We start from the raw sequence: 24520 nt of genomic DNA on the forward strand, positions 1-24520 counted from the left end.
TACACCTCCAACAGTCTGGTGTTTCTTTTAAACCCAGTCTGAATAGCCTGCAAGGGTAACAGAATAGATGGGAATAGATTTATTCTGATATCTATGGAAGCCTCCTTGGTAACCCCAATGATTTTATCCCACTCATCTTCTCTGAAGGTGGTGCCCGAGTCCCTTCCTCACTGTATTTTCAGAGCTGAGGTGAACTCGTACCAACACTTGTTTATAAGCACAGAGTAGTAGCGAGAGTCTGTTTGCTTGTTTTTTTAAGTCGATTTTTCAGTGGCTAAAAGTCTGTGTTTGTGTGTGTGTCCACAGGAGCAGTACCAGTACCTTTACAAAGCCATGCTCAGCCTGGTCGGTAACAGAGAGTGTGGCCTGAGCCCCATGCACATGGACACTAACGGGGTGGTGGTGATCGCAGACGAGTCGGACCCCGCGGAGAGCATGGAGTCGCTCGTCTGAGGATGTTCTCACAGGCACTTAATTTGTAAAAAACTCGAGAACTTTTCTGAGGCCTTTTTTGCCAGACTATTGATTAAATGAATAACCTTATTACTTTTTATACTGATAAAAGTTTTTTGATATTTATGTTTTTGTCCTTTATTTCTCGTCTTAAATGTTATCCTGCTGAGCGTTTGCACCTGTTTAAATTGACGTGAGGAAAAAGCAGCTCTGTCCAGTTTGCACTATACTATCAGTGTTACTGCCTAAATCCAGTGAGTGAAGACGTTTCACAGTTTAAACCCTGGCATCACGACACGACCCGGGATCTTTGGACCGCATTGAGACGAACCTGAAGCATGAAGAACCAGGACGAGTTAAAGCGCTCCGCTCCCGATAATGTCTTGAAACAAAAAAAACACCACAAGTAGCCCAGCACGCATCATGTCACTTTTATCACCTCGATCAAACGAACAGTTCTGAGGCTCCGCTCCACGCGGGTGAAGCTTTTTATCACACGTTAAGAGACTATTAACTGCTTAATATTCATATATTGTCCAAATATCTCACTGCTGTCTTGTATAATGTACTTATGGCTTATTTTGTTAAAGTGTGTTACAACATCTAATGTGAACATGTATTGCTTTTTACAGGGATTTATATTGTTATATTGTTTTGTAATATATATATTATATCCTTAATAGCCAGCCAATGTTTCTTTTTTTTTCTTTTATTATTATTTTGTTTTTAGTGCTTTCGCCTATTTGTCCACTGGCCTCGGTGTAGAATCATGTTTTATGAAATTGTCATGAATAATCTACAATTCTTTATTTTTTTTTCTGTCATCTTTTATTTTCAGCTTCTCTAACCTCAACTGTCAAAGCTCAGCTGTTAACACGTGTAATGGGTATCCGTATTGACACAGTACAGTGTCTACAGGAAGCGTTCACCTCGCACAGACTGTCATGTTTTATTTTTTTTACACAGTGGATGTAATTATGATTTTGCTTTTAGCACTGATCAAGTAAATATCAAATGTTTACAAATTGATTTAAATGAATTACAAATGCAGCTATTTACCTTCTGGCAACATTTACAGTGAGTCTGTGGATAGCTTTGTACATCTGGACACATTTGCAGTTTATCATGTTGCCCTCTCAGTTTAATGAGGACTGTTTCTCGACTAAATTGACGCCGTACTCACACGGGACTGGCGTAACCTGGGGCTGCAATATTCGAACTTAGTCTGAAGTCCTTTGCACGGAACAAGCATGACCTAATTGCAGAGGTCATCTGCGATCTTAATCACGTGCCGATCACTTTGCTCAGGATCGGTTCTGTTTGTTTAACCCACATTTAAAAAGAAAAACGGGAGGTTAATACTGTGCATCATCCCTAGTGGTGTTTTGTGGTGTTTCTGTGTTGTGTATTGTGGAGTTACAAATGACTGCGCATCATGTCCGCGGATTAATGTCAGTAGATCAGATTAAAAAGCAGACTTTGCTTTTCCCTTGCAAATAGAGCTTTAGACTGACTCGGCTGCTTAAAGATATTAATATTGTTCCTTAAAGATAGACTATGCAGGATTTTCCAAAAAAACAACATCTATGTATAGACTCACACAGAAGCAAGCCCTCTCAATCATCGATTATGACCCACTAGAAGTGTGTGGCAGTGTATTTATCTGCAGAGACCAGGTGCCAGACCGACTTTCACTTTCACTGGCGATACGATTAACAAAAACTAACCGACAGCTCCTGCATAGTGTACCTTTAAAGTCACCCCCGTGGCTATATATTCGAGGTCTAGTGAGCTGCAGCTTCCTCCAGGATTCCTTTCTACTTTACTGCCTCCGTTTTACTCTCTACCTTCACGATCCTTGAAGGGGTCTGTTGCAGAGGAGTATCCTCGCCAGGCCTTGTGATGAGGATGGTGTGTTTCTGCAGATGTGCCGTGTTTGGCTTACACTCCACTAATGAGCCCACTTTACGGTCTCATTAGTGCCCTTACTCTTCTCCTCCTCGACGTGCTTAGTTTCTGAGGGTGATTTTTAGAGCTGTGCCACACTCCTTCAAATTTTATAATCATATTAGGGATATCCAGTGCCTTGGAAATGTTCTTTTGTCTTTCCCCTGATTAGTGCTTTTCAGGAAAGTCACACAGAGTTGTTTGTTACGGTGCAGTTTTTAGCAGGTCTTTGGACGTGTGGACGTCGACCACACAAGGTGATCTCCATTCAGATTGTCAAACAGTGGCTGCACCAGTGATGATTTTTTAACTTAGTTTTTAGCTGTCTCAATCAAGTCATTTTCTTTTGATCAGTGTAAAACAAAATCCTAATTACAGCCATTTTAAAGTAAGAAAACAAACATGAAATCATCCACAGGAGGTGAATGCTTTCTAACAGGCACTGTATTTTCTTTATAGGGGGGGGTGATGCTTTATTTGTAACCAAAGATGTGGTTCCAGTTTGCAACATGTACGTGGTTTTGTCCTGAGATCTATTTAATCAACTAGAATTTAAAATCAAAATTGTTGAAATGCAGTGCAGATTATCAGTGTCGCAGGTGTGAACTGAACGAGAGTGAAGCATGTTTCTGTTCCAGCCACAGGAACTCACCTTCCAGTAAAAATAATCAGAGTACAAGGTTTTAAATTCAGTCTGTAAAGTATATTTTATCTGGGCTGATATTCTGTCTCAGCACTATTTTGTGACTATTAATTATAAGCCCTGTTCAACCCTCAACATCCCTCTCTCTCTCTTGATTGATTTATGTGTATCCTCACAGTGATCTTTTATTTCCTGTGAACACGCACTTCTCTGACACAGAGGAGTTTGCTAAATTCATTGAAACCTCTCCAACATTTGGAGAAAAGTCCAGATTGCTGATCACTTAGCTCCTGCGACAAAACTTTTTTTTCCGTTGCAGCAACTGTTTTTCTTTTGTACGAACGCCAGCGTCCTCTCTGTTTGATACTCGTGCGCTCGTCGAGCACTGTGGCTGCACACATTTACTTCACACAAGCAAATGTCTTTGACTTTAATCTTTGTGATCATAGAAGTTTATATTTTCATACAAAGATTTGGTTTGTATAGTGGCCCTGTGACAGATTGTACTTTTGTGGGAAGTTTGTTATCCAAATCTCCGCGGCAGAATCCCCACAGTCACGCCTGCCCCCTCTGAGGCCTGTGCTGATATTTAAACCAGATTATTTCCTGACATTTGCTCAGCGGTCCAGGGATCCAGTGTGTGAGCCTCAGTGCATTTCCGCCAGGTTGGTAGTGAAGTCTATTTTGTAACTTAAATAAAAAATGAAATGGTTTTGTCCATCATATCAGATGTTTATATGATAGTATCATAGCTGTATATCTCTATGATGCTGCCATATACCATATTATAGTGTGATAGTGTTATTTAATAGGTAAATTGTATTGCTATTCATGAAATAAAGTTTGGGTTTGGGTGCACTGCATCCTTGTATTACATGGAAATACTGATGGAGGAGTTTTCACTTGCACTGATAAGCGACATGTTCATCCTGTCGCCCCCTGCTGCTAGCCTGTGGGATAAAAGATGCTTTTGAGCTGAGAAAATACTAAACTATATTTTGCAACAGCAACAAAATACACTTAAAGGGCAACACTGCCTAAATTTAGAATTCCTATATGTTATTCCTATGACCTAGGAAAGTTAAATATTTGTGAAACCAGACACGTACACCTCAAACTTGTGATGTCATCAAGTATAAAGTCTGGAGCTGCTCCATAGACAATTGATGGGAGCTGGATTTTGTGGACCCACACAATGTTTGTGTCCTTTTTTATACCCATTGAGCTTTAATCTATTGTAGTGCTCTCAGATCTGAAACAGAAAATGTACCCATATATTCAGAACGTTCCCCTGGGTGCTCTATGTGTCGTTTAGAACAGTGGTTTTCAAGGTACACCTGTATTTATATCTGTGCACAATAGCCTCTGTGACGTGTGTTAGCACTCTTACCACGACATAAAAAAAATGTATTGACTAATATCAAATAATAATTGACTTGACTATTACACATGATATATTTATTAACAAAATGATTCAAGAATTCCTTTTAAACGTTTTAAAATGACATCAGAGCACCAATAACACATCCATTTAAACAGGAAGTAATGTGAGATAATGTGACTTAAAGTTCCCTCACGCTAACAGCGACAAAAATGTTCCCTGTGAAGGTTTTTTCTTAAATTACATTAAATTAAATGACTTTTTTAGCTAGAGTTTGCCTCTTTATAAGGAAATCAGTGTGCACAACATACTGATACAGTCAGTTAAAAAATTAATTCATAACTTTTTGCAGAGTGTGTGGTTATCACAAACTCCCATGGCACACCTGGATTTGCATCACGGCACATTATTTGAGAACCGCTGATCTACAACATCTTTTCCAATTCATTATCCAGGGAGCAACTTCAGACTTTATTCTTGATTACATCACATTTGAGTTTTTAGCGCTCTAGATTTTGGATTTGGGAGACTGTTGGAGAGAAAGGCTGGTCGTCACACTTTCAACTTTCATTTCAACCCCTCAAACACTGTATCCTTAATAGATTCCCTTTCTGTGTGTGTGTGATGGAAACCTAAAGTGTCAGGTTCTCTCCCATTTTTAAATTCATTCATGTTATTCCTGTGGTCTAAGACAGTCCAAAAATATGAGTTAACATGAACAACTCTCCAAAATCCCAAAACTAGAGTGCTAAAACTCAAATTTGTGATGTCATAGGGTATAGACTCTGGAGCTGCTCCACAGACGGTGAATGTTGAGAGATGGTATAGACGACACTGAGAGCAGCCAGGGGAACGTTCTGAGTATACATTATAATTCACTAACAAAGAGCACATCAATAGATATAAAGATTTAGAGTAGTTTATTGCACATGATGGCTTAAGGGTCTGGAGGGAGGGATGAAGGGATGAAGGGAAGAAGGGATTATAGGATGTGGGATGAATGGATGAAAGGTTAAGGGATGAAAGGATGAGGGAACACAGGAGGGAGTCGAGGGAGTTGAGACTCAGAGTGGGGGAGCTGTCTGTTCGTAATCTCAGATTAGGACAGAGCCTCCCGGTGGTTCCTACATTCAGACAGGAGAGAGACAAGGTAGATGTAAGAGGGGGAAAGGGCTGGGGGAGGGGAGGTGTGTGAGAACTGAGACAGCAGAAGAGAATAGATCAGGTGTGTTTCAGTAGTTTTGGGAAGAAATGGGACGTGATCGAGTCAGGTCTTTGTTCCCAAACTTAGATATTAAACTACATTAAAGTTCATTTAGGTATAAAGAAGAAAACAAACATTCTGTGGAGCCACAAAATCAGGGCCCCATTCACTGTCTATGGAGCAGCTTCAAACTTTATACTCGATGACATCACAAGTTTGAGACTTCTGTGGTTTCTTTCTTTGAGAGAGCGTAGCTCAGGTTCACAAATATTGATTGAACTTTTCGAGGCCATGAAAATAACACACTGGAATTCATCTCCTTATTTTGTTCAAGCTGTCAAATATGTCTTGTGCCCTTGCACTGCTGTCCCTATGCTATTTTCAATGGGGAAAAATAAAAAATAGAAGCCCAAAGATGAATTTAAAAGGTTTACCTTCGCTGAAATTTTTCATTAAACTGCAACAACCTCACCAGCTTGTGTATCGAGAGAACATCAGCAAGAAAAACCATTCCTATGAGTAGTTTTACATCCTTATACATCCTTAAGTGATTTTTTTTTTATAGCAACTAAGCTAATAACCACATGCTGTAGCCTAGCTGAGAAAAAAAATCTAAGCTTTATCTCTCCTTTCAAACATTTTAATGGTAATATTTTTTAAACTTAGAAGAGAAAAACAGAAGAGTCTTCCTCCTGAAATGACCCTGTGGTGACCTCTGACCCCAATTCTGAAAATATCAACATTTGGTAACAGCACCCTCTAGAGAGCAAGAGGTAGTAAATGTGACATCCAGCCTCTCCTACCCTTGTTAATCCATGTACATGTTGACTAATATTTTCAGACTGTGCTCGACCATCACATGTATGAATTCTGAGAACGGGCAGTTCTTACGACTCATATTGCATTATTATTGGTGCATAAATACAAAGGCAGAATGATAATGTAGCTCATCAAGGTGGAGCTCCTTTTAAATTATTCTTAATATAGTGTAAGGTAGTTTAGTCTGTCACAATGCATCATATATCCTTACATTTTTATATAACCTACTACAGAGTATGATCGCAGGTTTTGTATGTAAAATATTTTATTGTAGAGAATGGAAGTGTATTGCTGCCTGTCATGCTAGAAAAAATAGATTAGTAGGCCTACAGATAATGACGTATGCCGTGACAGTTCCAAAAACCGGAAATAAATTAGCATTTTACCATTCACGGTTTCCTCGTCTTGAGGTCAGGGAGTTTTGTTTAGACGCCTGAAATAAGGTCTGTGGTTTAACACAAGCTTAAGAGACTTTCAGTTTTTTCTCTACAACATCAAATATGCCAGTAAATACCTCATTCACGAACGCTGAGGCATCTATGTGTTCTAGAAATGGCGGTTGCTATATATATATATATATATATATATATATATATATATATATATATATATATATATATAGCCTAGCGTTAGCTTTTTACTTTTGGCGATTGTATTTGGGCTTTTGTAATCATGAAAGCGGTGCTCATTTGTAGGGATTATCTTGCTGAACAAAACATGTAAGTATCATAAACTTTTTTTCGCCACAGAGATTGTTTTCGACAATAATCCAAAATCCAATGGAAAAATCTTTTTTTTTTTTTTTTGACGAGGGAACCAGTGTGATGCTTGGCCTACAGAAAATCGTCATCTCTGGCGGACTGTGAAAAATTCCTCAGTAAAGCAAGATAAATATTTTATTATTGCAAGAAAAGTTTCTTTTTCTTCATTTCCTTTTTTAACACGAGACGTTTTTGTCACAACGTCAAAATATATTGTTAAAGCAAAAAAGTTTGCATGTTATTTTCTGATAGTGATCAACTGTTGTTTTTTTCTGATGTTGCAGTAATATGCTTCCACAGTACCGTAACTAAGTAATTTAGCTATGGAATAAATGTAGTGGAGTAAAATCTACAGTACTTCCCTCTGAAATGTAGTGAAGTAGAAGTAGCAGAAAATGATACTCCTGTTGCCATGGAAACTGCAAGTTAGCCTGTAGCCGTTCTGTTAGCATAGCTATATTTGTTTACATTTTGGCAAACTGAAACCATTAAGTCATAGATTCTAATAATGACAAGTAGGCTATGCCCAATTAGCCATTAGCATTTCCTGTTAGAAATGTACCATTCTAATGACTACCACTGGATTACTTTGATACCAAAGTAAACTTACAGGGAACGTCATGTTCTATGATTTCTAAGCAGATTTATAGTCGTTTACAAAAATATGTGTATCATATGTGTGTGTTCATGACTCTTAAGAGGAAGTAGCTTAACCTTAGCTTTATTACTACCATTGTTTATTTGGATCCCCATTGTTCCCAAAGCAATTCTAGGCCTATTCATCCTAGGGTCCATCCAAGGAAGTATAAAAGTGTATAGTTTCCTTTGGGTCCATATCTCAGTCAATTAATTAATTTGTTACAGGAACACATAAAATATGATTTCCGTAAAATTTAGCTGTCAGTTCCTTCCATCTGTAGTAGTAATAAATGAAAGTCAATGTTTAGGATTAGGTAGGGTCATTATCCAGTATCCTGTGGCCTAAGGTATCCTCAGCCTCTCAGTGCTGGCCTGGCGTAACAGTACCTTCATCCAGATCTCACCAGGGTGAAAAGGCATTTATCCAGATGGCTGAGATCTTTAATGATTCTTCCAGCCTTGTTTCTGCAGTACTGTACTGTGTTGGGAAGGTTACTTTTGAAATGTAAAAGGTTAAAGACAACTAGTTACCCTGTTGAAAATTTAATAAGTCATATAACTATTTTAATTACTTAATCAAAGTAATGTAACATTTGTTTAGCTTTTGATGACTGTCTGTGTATATATAATCTATGCCAAAGGAAGTCATTCCTGCACAGCGAAAAGATGCAAAGCAACAGAATATGTTTTATTCTGCGCATAAACATTTGCCAAAAAGAACCCAGATGTAATCGTGTCTGAGGTGGACATGCCGTTAGTAAACATGACAGCAGATGCACATGTACAGTAATTTTTATTTAGAGGCCACAGCTCTTGCATATTACAACTGTTGGCTTTCATAAGGCAAAAGCAAGAATGAATCCACCAGCTAATTCACACAGAAAACAGAAAGCGTTTGGGGAGGGTGGGAACCCACAGGCATGCAGCGATGGCTCAGAATGCAATGTACAGCATTTTATATTTATATATATATTTATATAATATATACAAAACAACAGTGAGACCCAAACAAATGCCAGACATCTCATTCTACACAATTACAGAACAAAGACAGACCAACTTTTTTTTTTTTAATAAAAAAAAATATTTTTGCTCTTTTCTCTGTAAAAGTGCAACTCAATTAAAATAGAACCTGTTTCAAGGCCTTTTAATGTTGAAATAAAAATAGAATCTCCCAAGTTATCAAAATGGAGCTATGAGAATATTGCATCTCTAGAATACCCACTCGTTGAAGTTCATGATTCCTGTTGAACCGTGTCTAATTAGTAATTGAGATAAGATCACATAGCATTGACACATGATAAAAATGCAGGTCTGGACTTACTGTCGATGTTAATAACAGTGAGTAGACGACAGTGTATCTGTAACAGCCGTAAACAAATACAGAGGTTTATTTTTCAGTTTGAAGCAGTTGGCATTCACTTAAAAACGGACAAGACAAAGAAAAGGGTCCACACACTCATCATCACGACAATGTACCATTAATGAATGTAGAATACGACAAAGAAGCGCCATATAGGTTTGCATTGGACAGGGACACACCTATTAATCTCACTCAACATTGTCAAACAAATGGTTCTCCATATTGCTTAGTAACACATAGAAATGAATTTAGAAATGAATGGATCAAAGATAGGTGCTATCTTTATCATGACACAGCTAAACTGCCAATCATGGTTATTTTTTAACATTTTTATTTTGATTTTTCCTCAGTATAAGTACTATTTTTATAGTTAATAGTTCCTTCATAGGCATTTCGAGCTGACAAAGAGGTCCTAGAGTGGCTATCTGAGTTGGTACATGCATCGGTAACCAGGCTAAAGTCAAAAGTGTGAAAGGGGGGTCAGGGTGAGGGGGTGTCAGTGTACGGGCTCTAGTCGTCCTCTTCATCCTCCTCGTCGCTGTCCTTCATGGAGATGCCCTGCATGCCTCCTTCCCTCACTGAAGCAGTGGCCTCCTCCACGGTCAGCCTGTTGCGCACCGTGTCGTACATCTTACTGTTCAGGGTGGAGTCGAGGACGCCCTGCAGGCGGAAGTCCCGGTACTTTTTCTACGGGAGTAAACAGATGCGTCATCACAGGCTTTCCGCAAAGAATTCTAGGTGTTTTCACAACCCAGCAGGCGCTTCCTGTCTCACCTTTGTGATCCTGATGAGGATTTTTAGCTGGTAGACGTGGAGCTGCTGATCCATGCGTTCAGTGAGCCAGGTCCCCAGCAGGTTCATGGTGGCAGTGTACCATTGCTGAAACACATAAACACAACACTCTCCAGCAAAACACACACTCACACACATACTCAAGACATCATAACATAAAACTAAACCTTTACGACACACATAAAGAACTGCCGCTAAACACAGACAGTATACGACGATAACATTGACTCTCAAGCACCCTCGTGTGTGTACTCAAGCATCACTTCAATAAAACCCGCTCGCAGCTTCAATACATGTGAGACGCCGTTTCATCTCGCCCACTTGTACAGTACGTACACCAGTTAGTGAGGATTAATGTCGAGTCTCTATCCCACGTCACAACACAGACACTCTTGCATTTCATGAGTCAGAATCAGCGATCAATGCAAGTTAACAGGCTGTGTTAATGTGAGAATGACGTCAAAATAAATCTTATCAGCTACAAAAGATCACAAGCTACAGTAAAGTGTGCTTGTTTCAACTGTTTCTTTTTAACATGCATTATAATTTAAGGAAACAAATCTTATCCATAGTTGCCTTCTGTCTTCTTTTAAAGCTCCTGAAAACTTGGTTCCCAAAAAAGATTGCTCTATTACTTAAATATAAGTGACTAAATAAGCCAAAATCAAGTTTGGAAAAACAAAAAATCATCCTTAGATATTTTTACGAAGACTTTAAAACTAAAACTGAGCTGAGTTGCTTCATCAGGACTGCGTGGGTGTTCTCACTGACAGAAATGACCAAGACTGTTCTAAGTTTAGCATAACATTGTGTGTTAAGAAAATGGTCAGTTATTTCGGGAAACATGCTTATTCATTTCTTGCTGAGGGTTAAATGAAGAAATCAATACCAGTCTTTTGCCTGTAAGCTCAGTACAAAGTTAATGTCAGCAGCTGGTTAGGACAGCTTTGCATAAAGACTGGAAAAAGGGAGAACAAAGCCAGCCTGGCACTGTCCTCTGTCTGTCTGCCAGCTAATGCTCACTCATTAGCACTTAACTCGTTTGTTTAATTCATACAAACCAGACCCTACGAACACGGCGCAGCCTTGCCTCTATTTTTCCCAGTGGCCACTCAGGGTGTTGCAGTGGAAAAATCCCCTGCGGGGAGACATTTTCCCCACAGACCACCATTGTTAAAGAGAAGCCTGTAAAACTGTTGACAGGAGACCTACAAACGCCAACAATCATCACAATGTAAAGTCTATGAGCAGGGCAGGAACTCGCAGGCGGGGCCAGCGTGAGAAACACTACTGCACGTGTTCAGTTGGGTACATACCCCTGAAGTAAACCCAGAAGCTAGAAACTTTTTGGTGCATGCACCAGGCGAGCAACGTCACTGGACTGAATAGACGCCATGTTAGGGTCCAATATCTATTTATTATTATACATGCATGGTACAAAGTCAAAGGAAGAAACTCCAGGAAGTTACTCTCCCCCAATAAAACGCTGAATTAATGTTTTTGCACTTCAGTATTGGAACAAATAAATTAAAGAGATGTAACGTATTAAACAGGATTCTTACTTCTGTGTTGAATCTATGCCATACCTACAGCATATATGCCTAATGTGCACCTCCCCAGGAATGTAACTACAAGTTGCAGTGCCGCAGACCTCCTGTCTTTTTTTGTAAGCTAATAACCTTTCCCCTCAGTGGAAAAAAAAACTTTTATTTAATTTCATTTCACAGAAAGGTAACAGTAAATTGTGACGATAAAGCCTCCACAAAATGGCATTTTAAGTCGTGTGTGTGATTTATCCCGGCTTGATATAAGTACAAGAAATCTCTGCTAGTCACTATGGCTAAATTAAACAATGTAAAATGCCATAGGGTTGTGCTAATAACGTTAGCATGTTGTATTTGTTTGAGAAACAGTTGTTTTGTCGGGTGAACACTGTCAGTTGCACTGGAGCCGAATTGCGTACTTGTGTTTGAAGTTTGTGTTCTAGGTGTGATAAACTTTACAGCACTTCACAGAAACCCCGCCACTAACTAGTGTTTTGGAGGTGTAACTGCAGAGTGAGACATACACACCACCGCATAAATATAAATGCGCACAATGACGTAGGCCATGTGCGTAGGCTACAGCGTAGACTCTGCACAGAGCTGACGCACAAGTATAAACTGCCTTAATTCGGACATGTTCCTCTGCCTGTTGCTGCTCCCTCTCTGTCCTCGTCCGCACTTCAATTTCAATGAGCTCTGCGTCCGAGTACGTCCATGCTCAAATAAATACGGGCAGTCATCAAATTCAAATGGCTCATCCAGATCCAGTTGGCTCTGAAATCTCACGTTTCGCGAGATTTGAGTTGTTGCAGGAAGTTACCGCTGGAGTGACCTTACAAATGTGAGGAGTTACTCTGTTTGGAGTAGTCATGGCTGAATTTTTGCCCGATTTTGACCAACTGGATCTGGATGAGCCATTTGAATTTGATGACCACCCGTATTTATTTGAACACGGAGTACACGGACGTACACGGACACTACAAACTGAAGAGTGGACGAGGAGAGAGAGGGAGCAGCAGAGGAACATGCCCAAATTCAGCTAAAGGTAAACACAGACGTTTATTTCTCCATTCCGTTATGTTGTCGGATAATTATATTAACAATCTGAGCCTATCTGTGTGACAAAAATGCACTTATAGTGGACGTATTTTGACGAGTGCCCTATTATTTAATATAGCGGGCAGGTCAGCCCTAGCTTCGTACCAGAGAAATGTCAAATATTGAACATCCTATCACTCATTTAGACAAAAGTCGGAAAATAGGGCCCAGGTTGAAAAAAACATTATTTCCCCTTTAAATGAGTGAACTTTAGAGGAAGTGGCAGGCAGATTTTGTTACCATTTTGGACAGTCAGTCAGGCTAGCTGTTCTCCTCATTTCCAGTCTTCGTGCTGAGCTAAGCTAACCGTATCCAAGTTGAAGCTTCCACTGAGGAGATATAAAAGTGGCGTCCACCTACTCACCTAACTCAACAAGAAAAAAAAAATGGCTTGTTTCCCAAAATGGTGAACTTTTTCTTTTATAGCAAAAAAGTTGATTAAGAAAACAGGTTTTCAGGACCTTTAAACTTATTAAACAGACAGGCTCACCTGCCTAAACTCACGCGTTACATAATCACTTAAGAATCATTTAAGAATTAAACATGAGAATTGGTCCAAGTAAAATTGTACCATTATGATAATTTAATTCAGTTATATCACTAAAATAAGTTTGACTTTTTATGAATTTGGGCCTTACCCTTTGTTTGAGTAAATGTTGCCAACACACACACACACACACTCACACTGACACTCACATAAACACACAAACCCCACCAGTGTGCATCCACACACACCCTGCGCTAACAGCACTCTGAAGAACTGAAAAGAGCAATTTTAGAGGAAATACTCAGAGCACTGATACTACTGTTCTGCTACTTGAAGAAAATAATAAAACCAAGGGAAGTCATAAAAGCATTGACAGATTTATCTGTCTCACACTGTAATTACCCTGTGAAATACTAAAAAATGTTCTCCAAGTCAATATTTTGTAAAAGCTGCATGGCCCATCAATTATTGAAGGCAATTACTTAGCCTTTATTTATAATTTATTCAAGTAGAAAATGCCGAGCTGTATTTAAATACCCTACACTGACGATAGAAAACTACCACTGTATGGGGGATTGAAATTATAGTTTTGACACGAGTCCATTAGCAAAAGAAAAATAGAATGAGAGTGAGTAAATGGTTAGCAGGCAGGGAGCAGCGGTGCTATTTTCTTGTACCTTTTCTCCGCTTTGCTTTGGGCGGCAGTTACCCAGACTCTTTAAAGTTACAAGAGAACAGCACCCAAGTCTAATAGAAACAGTTGTCACACCTCCAGTTTCAAGAAAAAAGAAGTCAACTTTAAACATGTGAGTAGGCAGGAACGCAGAGGAAGCTTTCTCTTCGGCCTGAATCAGAAGCGTGAGGATTGAATTTGTTTGGTAGTTGAGGTTTGGAGTCGAGGTTTGTTTTAGATTATGTGAATGGTTGAAAGGTTTGAACTTGAGGCCGGATATGCAGATGCCTGTCCACTTCACAGTCGAGTTGAGCGTGCAGTGCATGCAGACCTCGCAGGTGGGTGGGTGGCAGAGTACGTGCTAAGGAAGACTGCTCTATGTGCAAATGAGGCAGAACTCTGAGGAGGAGGGTCATGCTAGAAGATGTACACAGGAAGATTATTTGACTCTAAAAACCATGCCAACCAACATAATGTGATAAAACAACGCAACGCAACACTAGAGATAAGTGCCACTTTTTGAATAGAGGAGGCAGCAGGAATGGTGTTAATCAGAAAAGAGGAGATAAAAAGGATTGAAATTAATTAGTGAAAGAAAGAGAGATAAAGTAGAGCCTATGCAACATCTAGGAACTGTTTGTCACATGCATGCAAATGGATGGATGGAGATGCATTCAAATGAAAGAGAAAAACATAGACATCTTTGAGCTAAAGCAGAGTTTAAAATGCTAAACTGAAACATTCACAGCTTGAGAAATCTTCAGAAGAATTCAACATGACAGTGCTGAGTAGGATTTCGGAGCACTCTGGGGCCACACAGAGGACACGGGGGGAAAAACTCCACACTAGAAAAAACTGACAACACAGACGGAGACGGAGGGAAGCTAGTGTGGACCTCAAAGACGAAAAAGCAGACCCACTTCACAACAGCATCACTCCTCACTCCAAAACAAAACAAAACAAATCATATTTATCTGGCACAAGACTCCCGCTCCTACAGCCAAACACAAAAATATAAAAACCAAAGGGAGACTTCTGTGTATCTCTCAGACATAAAAAACTTCACGTCACTGCCTCACAGAACTGAGGATCTGTCAAACACACAAAGCCGTCACACACCTGTAGAGACACAGGTCTGTACAAATAGTTTCTGAATGACATGAAGCACACACATCACAGCATTATGTGTCGTTCGAATCACACATGGAGGACACATTGCTGTCAATGTATCCCGTTAGGATTATGTTTTTGTAAGACAGTGCTCTCTTCACCTTCTAACACACTGGTTCCCAACCTGTTACACACATGTCCTACCTACTCAGACGCCCCCCCCCGTAACACAGGGTGTGTGTTTCTTTTAACTGTAAGCTGTTTAACCTGAGTCACGTTTCCTTCATATTAGTCCTAAAGGCTGCGGCACCAGGAAGAGCTGCAACTGATCTCAACCATGAATTTGAATTAGCATTCAAAGTTTAATTTTCATTGAAACCATGTTAAATTATTACGCCTTTGAAAAACTCAAATATTGATGCAGTACAATCAAATATTGTCCAGCATCAACCAAAGTTAGCAGGCAGGTGCAGCCTGCAACGTGGGTGTGTTTTGTGTCACTGGTGAAAGGTGGTGACAGCGCTGCAGAGATTTTTCAGCCTTACAGTTTACAGAGTGGGCATGCAGCCAGCTAACCCCACTGGTGCTACTGGTCTCTTGCCCTCATCTGCAGTGACAGGCACTCAAGCAAGCATTTCAAAGACTGGTTGATTATTGGATCAGTATAAATAAAACTTGGTTAATTTATGTCAGTGTGTTTATCTGTATTTTCTGAGAATTTTCTACACATCTGAACAATACTGCCATAATATTAATATCAGTGATAATTTTGGTCATTGTAATTGTGGTACAAAATTTTCATATTGTTTCATCTCTTCTCTGAATGTCGTACAGTACACAGCTTCTTTAAGGTTGTAGGTCCCGTAATTTCCATCACTACTTTAGTATTGCTTTCTCTCCCATCACACTGATTGACAAGGTAAAAAGCTCATGCTCTGCTACAATGTTTTCATTACCGTTATGGAAATGCAAGTTCAGATGATGTAGTTCTAAGACAGCGCAGCAGTTATTGTTGATGTTATACTCAAGCTGGTGCGACAAGCAGCTGAAAGCATTTCACAAGAAAAAAAAGTCTGAGAAAAGTCAGGAAAAACTAACATTATTTTGTGCAGTAGAAATGTGTCTCTTCTTCTTTTCCTATCCTGCAAATCATCTCATGACCCTTTAGATTTATCTGGCTGCTCAGTTTGGTCCTGACCTCCAGGTTGGGAACCACTGCTCTAACAGACGAAGGGTATACGACATGCCAGCCTCAGAGTCTGACATCATTGTGTCACCCTGGCCCATCCAACAGTGCATCCTTCACCCCGCAGTTCACAGAGAAACTTGCACGGGTGCTTCACTGTGGACTGAGGCCAAGAGGGCTGAGTGTCATTTATTCAGGAGGCTGACATGCTTTATGTGGAAAGTATCTGAAAGCACAGAGGTGAGCTTGGAAAATAGAAGTAGGTGTGCTGGTATGTGATCACTATGGATAGTTTTGTTCTTTCCAGAGAGCACTGCTTCAGATAATCCTGTTTTTGAGGATGCTTTTATGGACTCTTTGTAAATAAAAGTTTCCTTTTTTTAATACACAAAGGCCCAAAAGCACTGTGGCAATGCACACCAGAATGCAGAGGGCAGCAGCTAAGGTTCAGAGAGAAGAGACACAGAGAGAAAGAGAGAAGTCAAGAGGGGGAGAGGATCAGAAAAGCCTCTTCTGCAAGGCTGAAATACACGTCCTGCTCTCAAAATGGGACTTATCCCTCTCTGCCCTGTTGTTTTGCCACATTTTAGAAGGCCCCTCCCTTCTTGTGAGGAGGAGACGGCATCTTACTTACATCAAATAACCTTTCTATATACACCTCCTCATTGACCTTATCACGAAGCATATCCTGAGAGTGGCGCACAAAGGTCACATAGCCGTCGGCCACGTCCATTCCAGGTTTCTGTAAAACAGAAACAGAACAGGGTCGGGGCTCAGGAGGAGAATAAAAACACACTGGCAGAAGACACAGAAAGAAACACTGTTGGTGATTAAAACAAAAGGCAGCTTGTTCAGCTGTATCAGGTAAACACACACAAGCTCATAAGCACACAGGGAGGTGTAGGGTGTTATTGCACTTACAGGTACATCCACATATTTAGAGGCAGCTTTCACCTGAAACCAAAACAAGACTGTCAAACACGAGAGTTCATATCTAAACATTTTATTTACTATTACTGTAATATCATTAGGGCTGGATATGTCTTTACATTTTTAATAGGAGCACAGATATAACACCTGAGGCTGGATTTCAAAGCAACATATTGAGGATCAAAAACCAGCCCTAAATATTACAGAATCAACCCTTTAAGGTTGGTGAGGGACTGAATAAAGAGAAGCTTCATCTCACCGTGAATGAGAGGAATGAAGAGAAGAGAGTGCCTTCATCATATCTGGAGATCTTTGCCAACACGCCCTCCAGAATGGCAACAAACTGAGAAACGAGAGAAAGGACAGAATTCATGCTAACAGCACCGCTAACGTCAGTATACTAACGTGCTGATGTTAAGTAGGTACAGTATATTGTTTCTACCATGTTCACCATCTTTAGTTTAGTTTTGCTAAAAAGCAATAAGCATGAAGTGCAGCTGAGGCTGATAGGAGTGTCATTACAGGGTGTATCAGACACTTAAATGTAAGGTTTTTTAGGACCTTTTCAAGATATTTTCAACCAAATTTAAGACTGATTTTTAGACAAATCATCTGTTTCTCATTAAAGCACTGCAGGTAAATATAAAGGTAAGTAGTACAAAAGTGGTCCTTTGCAGGATTAATGTGGGAAGATGGTTATTAGAGTGCGTTAGGTTAATCTACATTTTGCCAACAGGTGAGTGCAAGTACAGTATAAAGTAAAAAGGCAGCATTGGGTTCAGTAATAGGTTTAAAAATGTTTAACATCAGAAAGAGCTTGTCTCATTTTGACAAAAAATAAATAAATGTAAATAAAATTGATCAAATGTTTGTGGCAATTAAAACCTCAAAAATTCTAATTCAAGACTATTTAATGAAGATTTTTTAAGATGTTTTAAGGACCTGCAGACACCCTGCATTACTTTTGCAGGTATTTAGTCATACAGTATTGAAGAAAATGGAATCTGACCAGATGATGGCACTAAAACCGAAGTGATTGTAATTTATCCTGAGAGGGGCTTCAATGTGTGTCAGCCATTTCATGGTGACTTTTCATGTCAAGTTAAGATGATTCATCATGCAGAAACCACGAATATCTGTACACAGTTTAATTCAGAAAAGTCAGTACGATACTGAGAAGTAAAAACTTCAGGTCTTTGCCACAGAGGTTGTTTTTTGTGTACAAAATTATTGCACATCTAACAATAAATACAACCTCATGCTGTGTCAATAACATTTACCTACTGACTTTGAAACATTTATCCAGCACTAAAGTTTTTGGAACAGGTTTGATTTTCTGTTTTTTTCCACATCCGTCAGTCTTCAGAGTTTTTTGACCAAGAATCAGTGAAGAATATGTGGCGACGGGACACATCCGCAACAAGACAGAGGAATGGATCTAACATTATCATTTCATCATCATCATCTGAAATAGCCACTTTCTATAGGTCAGATGGTAATATTCAAGTGGATGATGACACAGACAGACAGAGAGCAACAGCTCAGCCCCTTTCAGCCATGGTGTAAAATGCAAGATGCAGGCATTTGTAAATTTTTGCAATGAATAGAACAATAAAACAAGTCAGACTCAGTGTGCAAGGTTTCTGTGCGTAACCATTTTTTTAAGATGTTAGATTAGAGGCCTTTAGACCCAAAAGTAGGGGTGGGAATTACAAGTGGCCCCATCTTACGATATTGTACTTAAGTCACAATATAATATTGCAATTGTTGAGAATTGCAGTAACATATATTTTGATTTATTACCTTTTATTCTGTAAATCATGTCCCCAAAGGAAAACTTCTGTTTTAGCTGTAACTAGAATAAAGTTTTCAGTCTGTTTATTTCACTTCACGCATTTTTATTGCAGCAAAATGTATCTGGTGGTTAGAAAAAATGTTGATTTTTTTTTTTTTTTGTATTTGCAATATTAACAATTTATATTATAAAAAAATGATATACGGCATCTGTGTATGGATACAATACTGCCATGCAAATATCACAATACTATGCTGTATTTTCCTGCACCCCAACCCAGTGGAGGTGCTACAAGAAAATTCAGAGGATGACTAACAACATTTGGATTCATCCTCTGGGAATCATGACAAAATTTCATGCCAATCCATCAAACAGTTGCAGAGATACCTGACTTTGTCATCTCTAAAAATCATGACTTGTAGTAACAAATAATATAATAAATAATACATTATTTTCACAGCTGATAAACAGTCGCACCTTTGCAACCAGCAGCTGGATCATGTCTTTCACACTTTCCTCAATCAGCTCGTCTATTTGGGTGTGGTACTGTTTCTGTAAAGAAGGGAACACATTTTAACAAAACAGCGATTTCACAGATTCTTTTCTTTTTGCAAATATAAAACTGACTCTATGCAGTCGGTGTCCCAGGTGAAGGTCATACCTCTTGGCCCATCTCCATTGCGCACAATTTAGCTGACTGGTCCTTGGCATCCACCATCACGTTGAACATGGTGCATAATGTTGGAGAGATGCGGAAATCTGTGGACTTGCTGCTCTTTGTCAGCTTAGACTCAAATGCCATCCTGGTGCTGCAAGGCAAGTGAAATATTTATACGCACTATAATATAAAATATTCAGTAAAGAGTTCATTCTCAGCATTCGGTGCCTCCAAGTATTTCTGTTTCTGTCAGTCTGTCTCCCTCTCACGCACGGACACACACACGCACCGCTTGACGCAGTTCTCGATCATGTTGCTCGACATGAGCTGGATACGACTCTCGAGGTGTTTGGCAAACTCGTCCTCAGGCCAGTGCAGGTCCCTGATGAAAGTCTGGAGGGCGTCCAGCTTCCAGAAGAGGTCCTCCGACGTCCCAGAGCCGTTACTGCCATCGACCCAAACAGACACAGACAAAGGTCAGAGAACAAAAAGTCACCCTGCTGGAGAGAGGAGGTGGGGGTAAGGGGGTGTTGTGGCAGGTGCAGAGGAGGATGCTGTTCCTCCACACCTAAACACAGTCAAATTATTCTCTGACCATAGACTGACTGGTTCGTCCAAATGTCAATTCAGGTGTTTGTGGGCAGTCAGTGTATGGGTGGAAAAGAGCGGGCAGGGATTACTGCAACGACTCAATAACCATGCTGCAGAGCATGGTTATTGACTGGGATGTGAAGTGGCCACATGCAGGTAAAATCACTGCAGATACAGCAGCTAATCACACTGTGTCAAGACAAAGGAGAGGGGAATGGAGACGTGAGGGAGGGCGTGTAAAATTGGCATTCATGAACCGAGTGTTTCAACAAAACAGAAAAAAAAAAATCTCCAAATTGATTTTTCTTCATCACAGGCCCTCTCTCAACATCCATGTCCCCAGGCTTGTGGGGCCCCTGGAAGAATTACCAAACAAACCATGCAGACCTTTTAGGGCATCCTGAGTAGAGCTCATTGGGAAATTGCTGCAGGGATGATGTGTAGTCGGAGCGGGAGGTGATAAAACTAAGAGGTCTGAACACGAGCCGGCCAGCCTCTCTGCAGTATCATCTCCAATCTGACCCATTATCTTCCCTCCCAATCAGACTACTGGCAGGTGGTCAAGGTCAGAGATGAAACTATGGCCATTTACGATCTACAGTGCGCTAAAAAATCACTAAAGCAAATGTCTGTGGACAACAACTCTGGGGAGATACATCTATTGTAGACCGCAGATCTTGGCTTACAAATGTTTCCAAATAGCCTCGGAGCAATATGTCACATTAATATTTTGTTTTGGCCTGTATCTCCACACCTCGGCTCAACAGCATGCATGTTGAGACAAATGAGAGCGTTTCTCATTTTCAAAAGCAGAACCCCATCTACTCTAACACCTCTCAGAGTGCCCTTGGCATGAACATGGACATAATAATGGAGTACTCACACAGGAGGAAACAAACTGAAATTGATCTTTAGATTTGGGGTAACATTTCATCTCCAGCTGGAGTCATACAGAGGAAATGTTGTTGTACTTTTCATTAAAAAAGTGTTGGATTTTTTGACAGATTTTTTAGCTGAGGGCATCTTCATACCAAGGCAGCCTCTGCTTGCTTAATATGTCTAAAGTAAACTAGTTGAATACACACTCAGAGTCATATATAGCAGCCATCCATGACGGGGTAGAAAAGCTAGGCATTTGTGGAAGGTTAACTGATAGTCCTGCTACTGGCACTGGCAGATTTGGTACTTTGGGAATTTGGAGGTTCACATTTGGTAGATTCACATTGGGCAGATTACTTGTTAAACTCCTGCAGAAAAGACAGACAAAAAGAAAAAAAGAATCCATAACAGTGGTGTGGGAGCTGCAGAAAGCCATGTAACACTCATCATAAAAGTAACAGAAAATCTGAAATCAGGGGCAAAGACAGGAATAGGAACGTAGAGTTGCACACATAAACAAGACGAGATTGTCAAAGACGCACATTATACGAAGACCTACAGAGTAAAGAGCAGAGGTGGGACCAAGTCATTGTTTTGCAAGTCGCATGTAAGTCTCAAGTCTTTGCATTCAAGTCCCAACCCAGGTCCTGACTCAAGTCTCAAGTCAAAACTGGCAAGTCAAATCTCAAGTCCTAGACTTTGAGTTTCAAGTGCTAAACAAGTTATATTGCCTTAATAACGTATTAATGTTACAAAAATCACGGTGGCAGGACACGATGTCAAGCTCAGCTCACATCCCAGCTACATCAGCTGATCTCAAACAACCAATCAACTGATGGAGCAGCTGATAGATCACATGATTTCTTTCTATGCAACCAATTGGCAAATCTCATTCAAGGCGCCCTACTTAAACTGCCATGCCCTGCCTACTGTTGCTGCTTCCTCTGCAAACCTCTTCGCAACCTGCCTCCACCCCAGCTCCTCCTTTTCATGCTGTGTTGGACTTATCAATGTCATTTCTGTTTGTCATTGATGCTGCTCTGTTCTGTTCCTGGGGGGTCTTTGCTGCTGCTTCCTGCCTTAGGCTCTCCATGTAGGCGCATGGAAGGGCAGGGAGGTTTGCTCTCTCTGCCTCAGGCTTCCCTCATCTGCACGTGGAAGGGCAGAGAGGTATGGTCTCTCCGCCTTAAGGCCTTACACATAAGCGCGTGGAAGAGGCTCTCTGTGCAGGCCCGAGGAAAGGCAGAGAGGCCCCAGAACAGAGCCATGCTGCCAAATATGCAAATGGTAATAAAGTTTTCTTTGACTAAAGTGCTCCTGGTTGAAGTGTATTTATTTGTTAAAACAAGTTTGCTGAAAGTTGTTGCACCTCTGTAATTTTTTATGTTTTACATGTTGCATTTCATTTTTTGTTGACCACCGAATAGTTTTTGTACATAAACAAAATTATCTTTGATATCATTTTTTCCAACTGGTGATCAGTAATGTAGCTAAAGTTCTTTATTGTTCTCTCCTGCAACTTGATTTGATGCTGTTGGATTGGTTCAAACAAAGTGAATCTGGGGAATTAAATGTCGACTTGCTGGGAGTGAAAAGCATTCATGTTAATATGATTCAGGAAATGAAGAGAAATGAATTGATTTGTGGCAAACGTTTTAAGGTATCCGAAAATGTTCATGTCAAATGGCTAAAGTTCAAGTGAAGTCAAGAGTCATTGGTGTTAAAGTCCAAGTCAAGCCTTTTTTGATTCTGTCAAGTCGAGTCTAAGATCATCAAACTGACTCGAGTCCACACCTCTGGTAAAGACGGCTCAGGACACACACACATACAGTATTTAATGCAGTGAAAGGGAGAAGCAACGTAATACTGAAAAGACTAAACATAAATAAAGACCAAGAAAAAAAACTTCACCTTAATAAATCTTAAATATAATCTTTGCCATAAAAAAATGCAAAAGCAAAAGTTCGAAAGCCACAACAAATAAATTATAACAGCAACACAACAGACCGGAGGCCCTTTGTTTCTGGCAACATGTCAAAGCACACATTATGAAGGTTAGTTCACAAAACAAAACAACAGAGATATTAGGTGTTGCCCTGACCCCAATGTGTCAGAGAGAAATTGGTAAGACACATACATTAGTCAAAGACTATTTTCAGAATAAATAACCCATTTCTTTCAGAGGGAAAATAGGTTATTCAGCCCACTCTTGGCTCATTCTTTAAAAGTGAACCTACAGGAAGCCTGGGTGAACATTACAGCTGCTTTCCCAGATTTCTCAGCCTCCACGCAGTCAGTCTGTCATCTGAATATAAAAGCCTTGCATCTCCAACCATCCTACAGCCTAGCTATAAAGACGGAGGCTCCTTACTTTACAGGCTCCCAGGACTCTCGATCAAAACCCTTGTGAATTGACTGTGCGATGGAGGACTCCATCAGATCCACATATCTAACCACCAGAGGAGCATACAGATCCTGAAGGTGTTTGTGGAACTTTCCATTGCACAGATGATCTGTATAAAAGAGAGAGGCAGTGACAGAGAGACATGAGTGTCTTTTTCTTTGAGCATAAAAATACCTCAAGTGTCTACAGAATAAACGTGGGAGCTTACAGTCTGTCCGGAGGAAGTCGTTGAGCAGCTGGAAGAGGGGAAAGCTGTCCCAACTCTCAGGGGACTGGATCTCCAGAGCGGCATCCATGTCGATGGCATAGAGGGCCAGGAAGTTTTCTGCATGCTCCACCATGAGGTCTGTCCACCACGCAAACGCCTAGAGACACAGCAGGAGGGAGAGCGGACAGGTGAACAAGGGCTCCACTTAGGAGATGAGGTGACACAAGGAAGGAAGACAAGGAAGGAGGGAACAATATGCACAACTGGAGCTCATCAGTTTAAAAGGAAACACCACTGGATTTGAGTATGCTTTATATATGTTGATGTATGTTAAAGGAATAGTTCAACATATTCGGAAATATGCTTCCTCACTGTCTTGCTGAGAGTTAGATGCAAAGATTGTTACTTCTCTTATGTTTGCTGTGTTAAATATGAAGGTAAAACCAGCAGCTGATTAGCTTAGCTTAGCATAAAAACTGGAAACAGGGTGAAACAGCCAGTCTGGCTCTGTCCATCTTCCACCCCCTACCTCTGAAGCTCAGTAATTAACACTCCTGGAGTCAAAGAAATCGACTAAAGGTCTTCTCAAGCAGACAGCAATTGACGTGCCTAGTAATTTGTTTTCAATGAGAGGCCAGCAGCATGTAGGGAGGCGTGGACAATCTGACAAGACACTGTTATGGTGGTGCTCATCTCACACACACCTGCCTGCTGCCAGAGTTGAACTGTCCTGACTTTTTTTCTTTTTTTAAATCAACGGACGAGACACTGAACCTCACCGCTTGTAAATGCCCTGAGACACGTAACTGTTGTCTAAAAGGTTAAGAGGAAAAGCAGGAGGGCTTTTGCTTTGAAGAGCATCAGCACAAGACTGGATGCATGACATTAGATTATGTAGTTATAGCTTAGTTGGGCTATGAAGTTATGGCTATGCTAATTTAGCTAACTTTAGCTA

The 24520-nt window shown here is 40.3% G+C and overlaps 2 protein-coding genes across 11 annotated transcripts in view; one reads left to right on the top strand and one right to left on the bottom strand.

Moving 5' to 3' along the window:
• The window catches only part of ca16b (carbonic anhydrase XVI b), a 138979-nt gene extending 135064 nt beyond the window's left edge, over positions 1-3915 (top strand). For both annotated transcript variants that reach the window (XM_049589307.1, XM_049589296.1), the window contains one exon: positions 307-3915. In XM_049589307.1, the coding sequence (XP_049445264.1) occupies positions 307-453 (147 nt within the window). In that variant the 3' untranslated portion in view covers positions 454-3915. The remainder of the gene's footprint in view (positions 1-306) is intronic.
• Positions 3916-8617: 4702 nt separating this feature from the next.
• The window catches only part of cadpsb (Ca2+-dependent activator protein for secretion b), a 99194-nt gene continuing 83291 nt past the window's right edge, over positions 8618-24520 (bottom strand). For 6 of the 9 annotated variants that reach the window (XM_049589364.1, XM_049589354.1, XM_049589344.1 and 3 more), the window contains 11 exons: positions 23566-23722; positions 23325-23466; positions 21160-21321; positions 19773-19928; positions 19487-19634; positions 19303-19377; positions 17290-17373; positions 17022-17054; positions 16735-16842; positions 9985-10089; positions 8618-9897 (listed from right to left, as the gene is read on the bottom strand). In XM_049589364.1, the coding sequence (XP_049445321.1) occupies positions 9721-9897; positions 9985-10089; positions 16735-16842; positions 17022-17054; positions 17290-17373; positions 19303-19377; positions 19487-19634; positions 19773-19928; positions 21160-21321; positions 23325-23466; positions 23566-23722 (1347 nt within the window). In that variant the 3' untranslated portion in view covers positions 8618-9720. The remainder of the gene's footprint in view (positions 9898-9984; positions 10090-16734; positions 16843-17021; positions 17055-17289; positions 17374-19302; positions 19378-19486; positions 19635-19772; positions 19929-21159; positions 21322-23324; positions 23467-23565; positions 23723-24520) is intronic. The other 3 variants (XM_049589381.1, XM_049589373.1, XM_049589391.1) reach the window with 1 other exon arrangement.

Source organism: Epinephelus fuscoguttatus, linkage group LG1, assembly GCF_011397635.1.
Source record: "Epinephelus fuscoguttatus linkage group LG1, E.fuscoguttatus.final_Chr_v1".
Lineage (NCBI taxonomy): Eukaryota > Metazoa > Chordata > Actinopteri > Perciformes > Serranidae > Epinephelus > Epinephelus fuscoguttatus.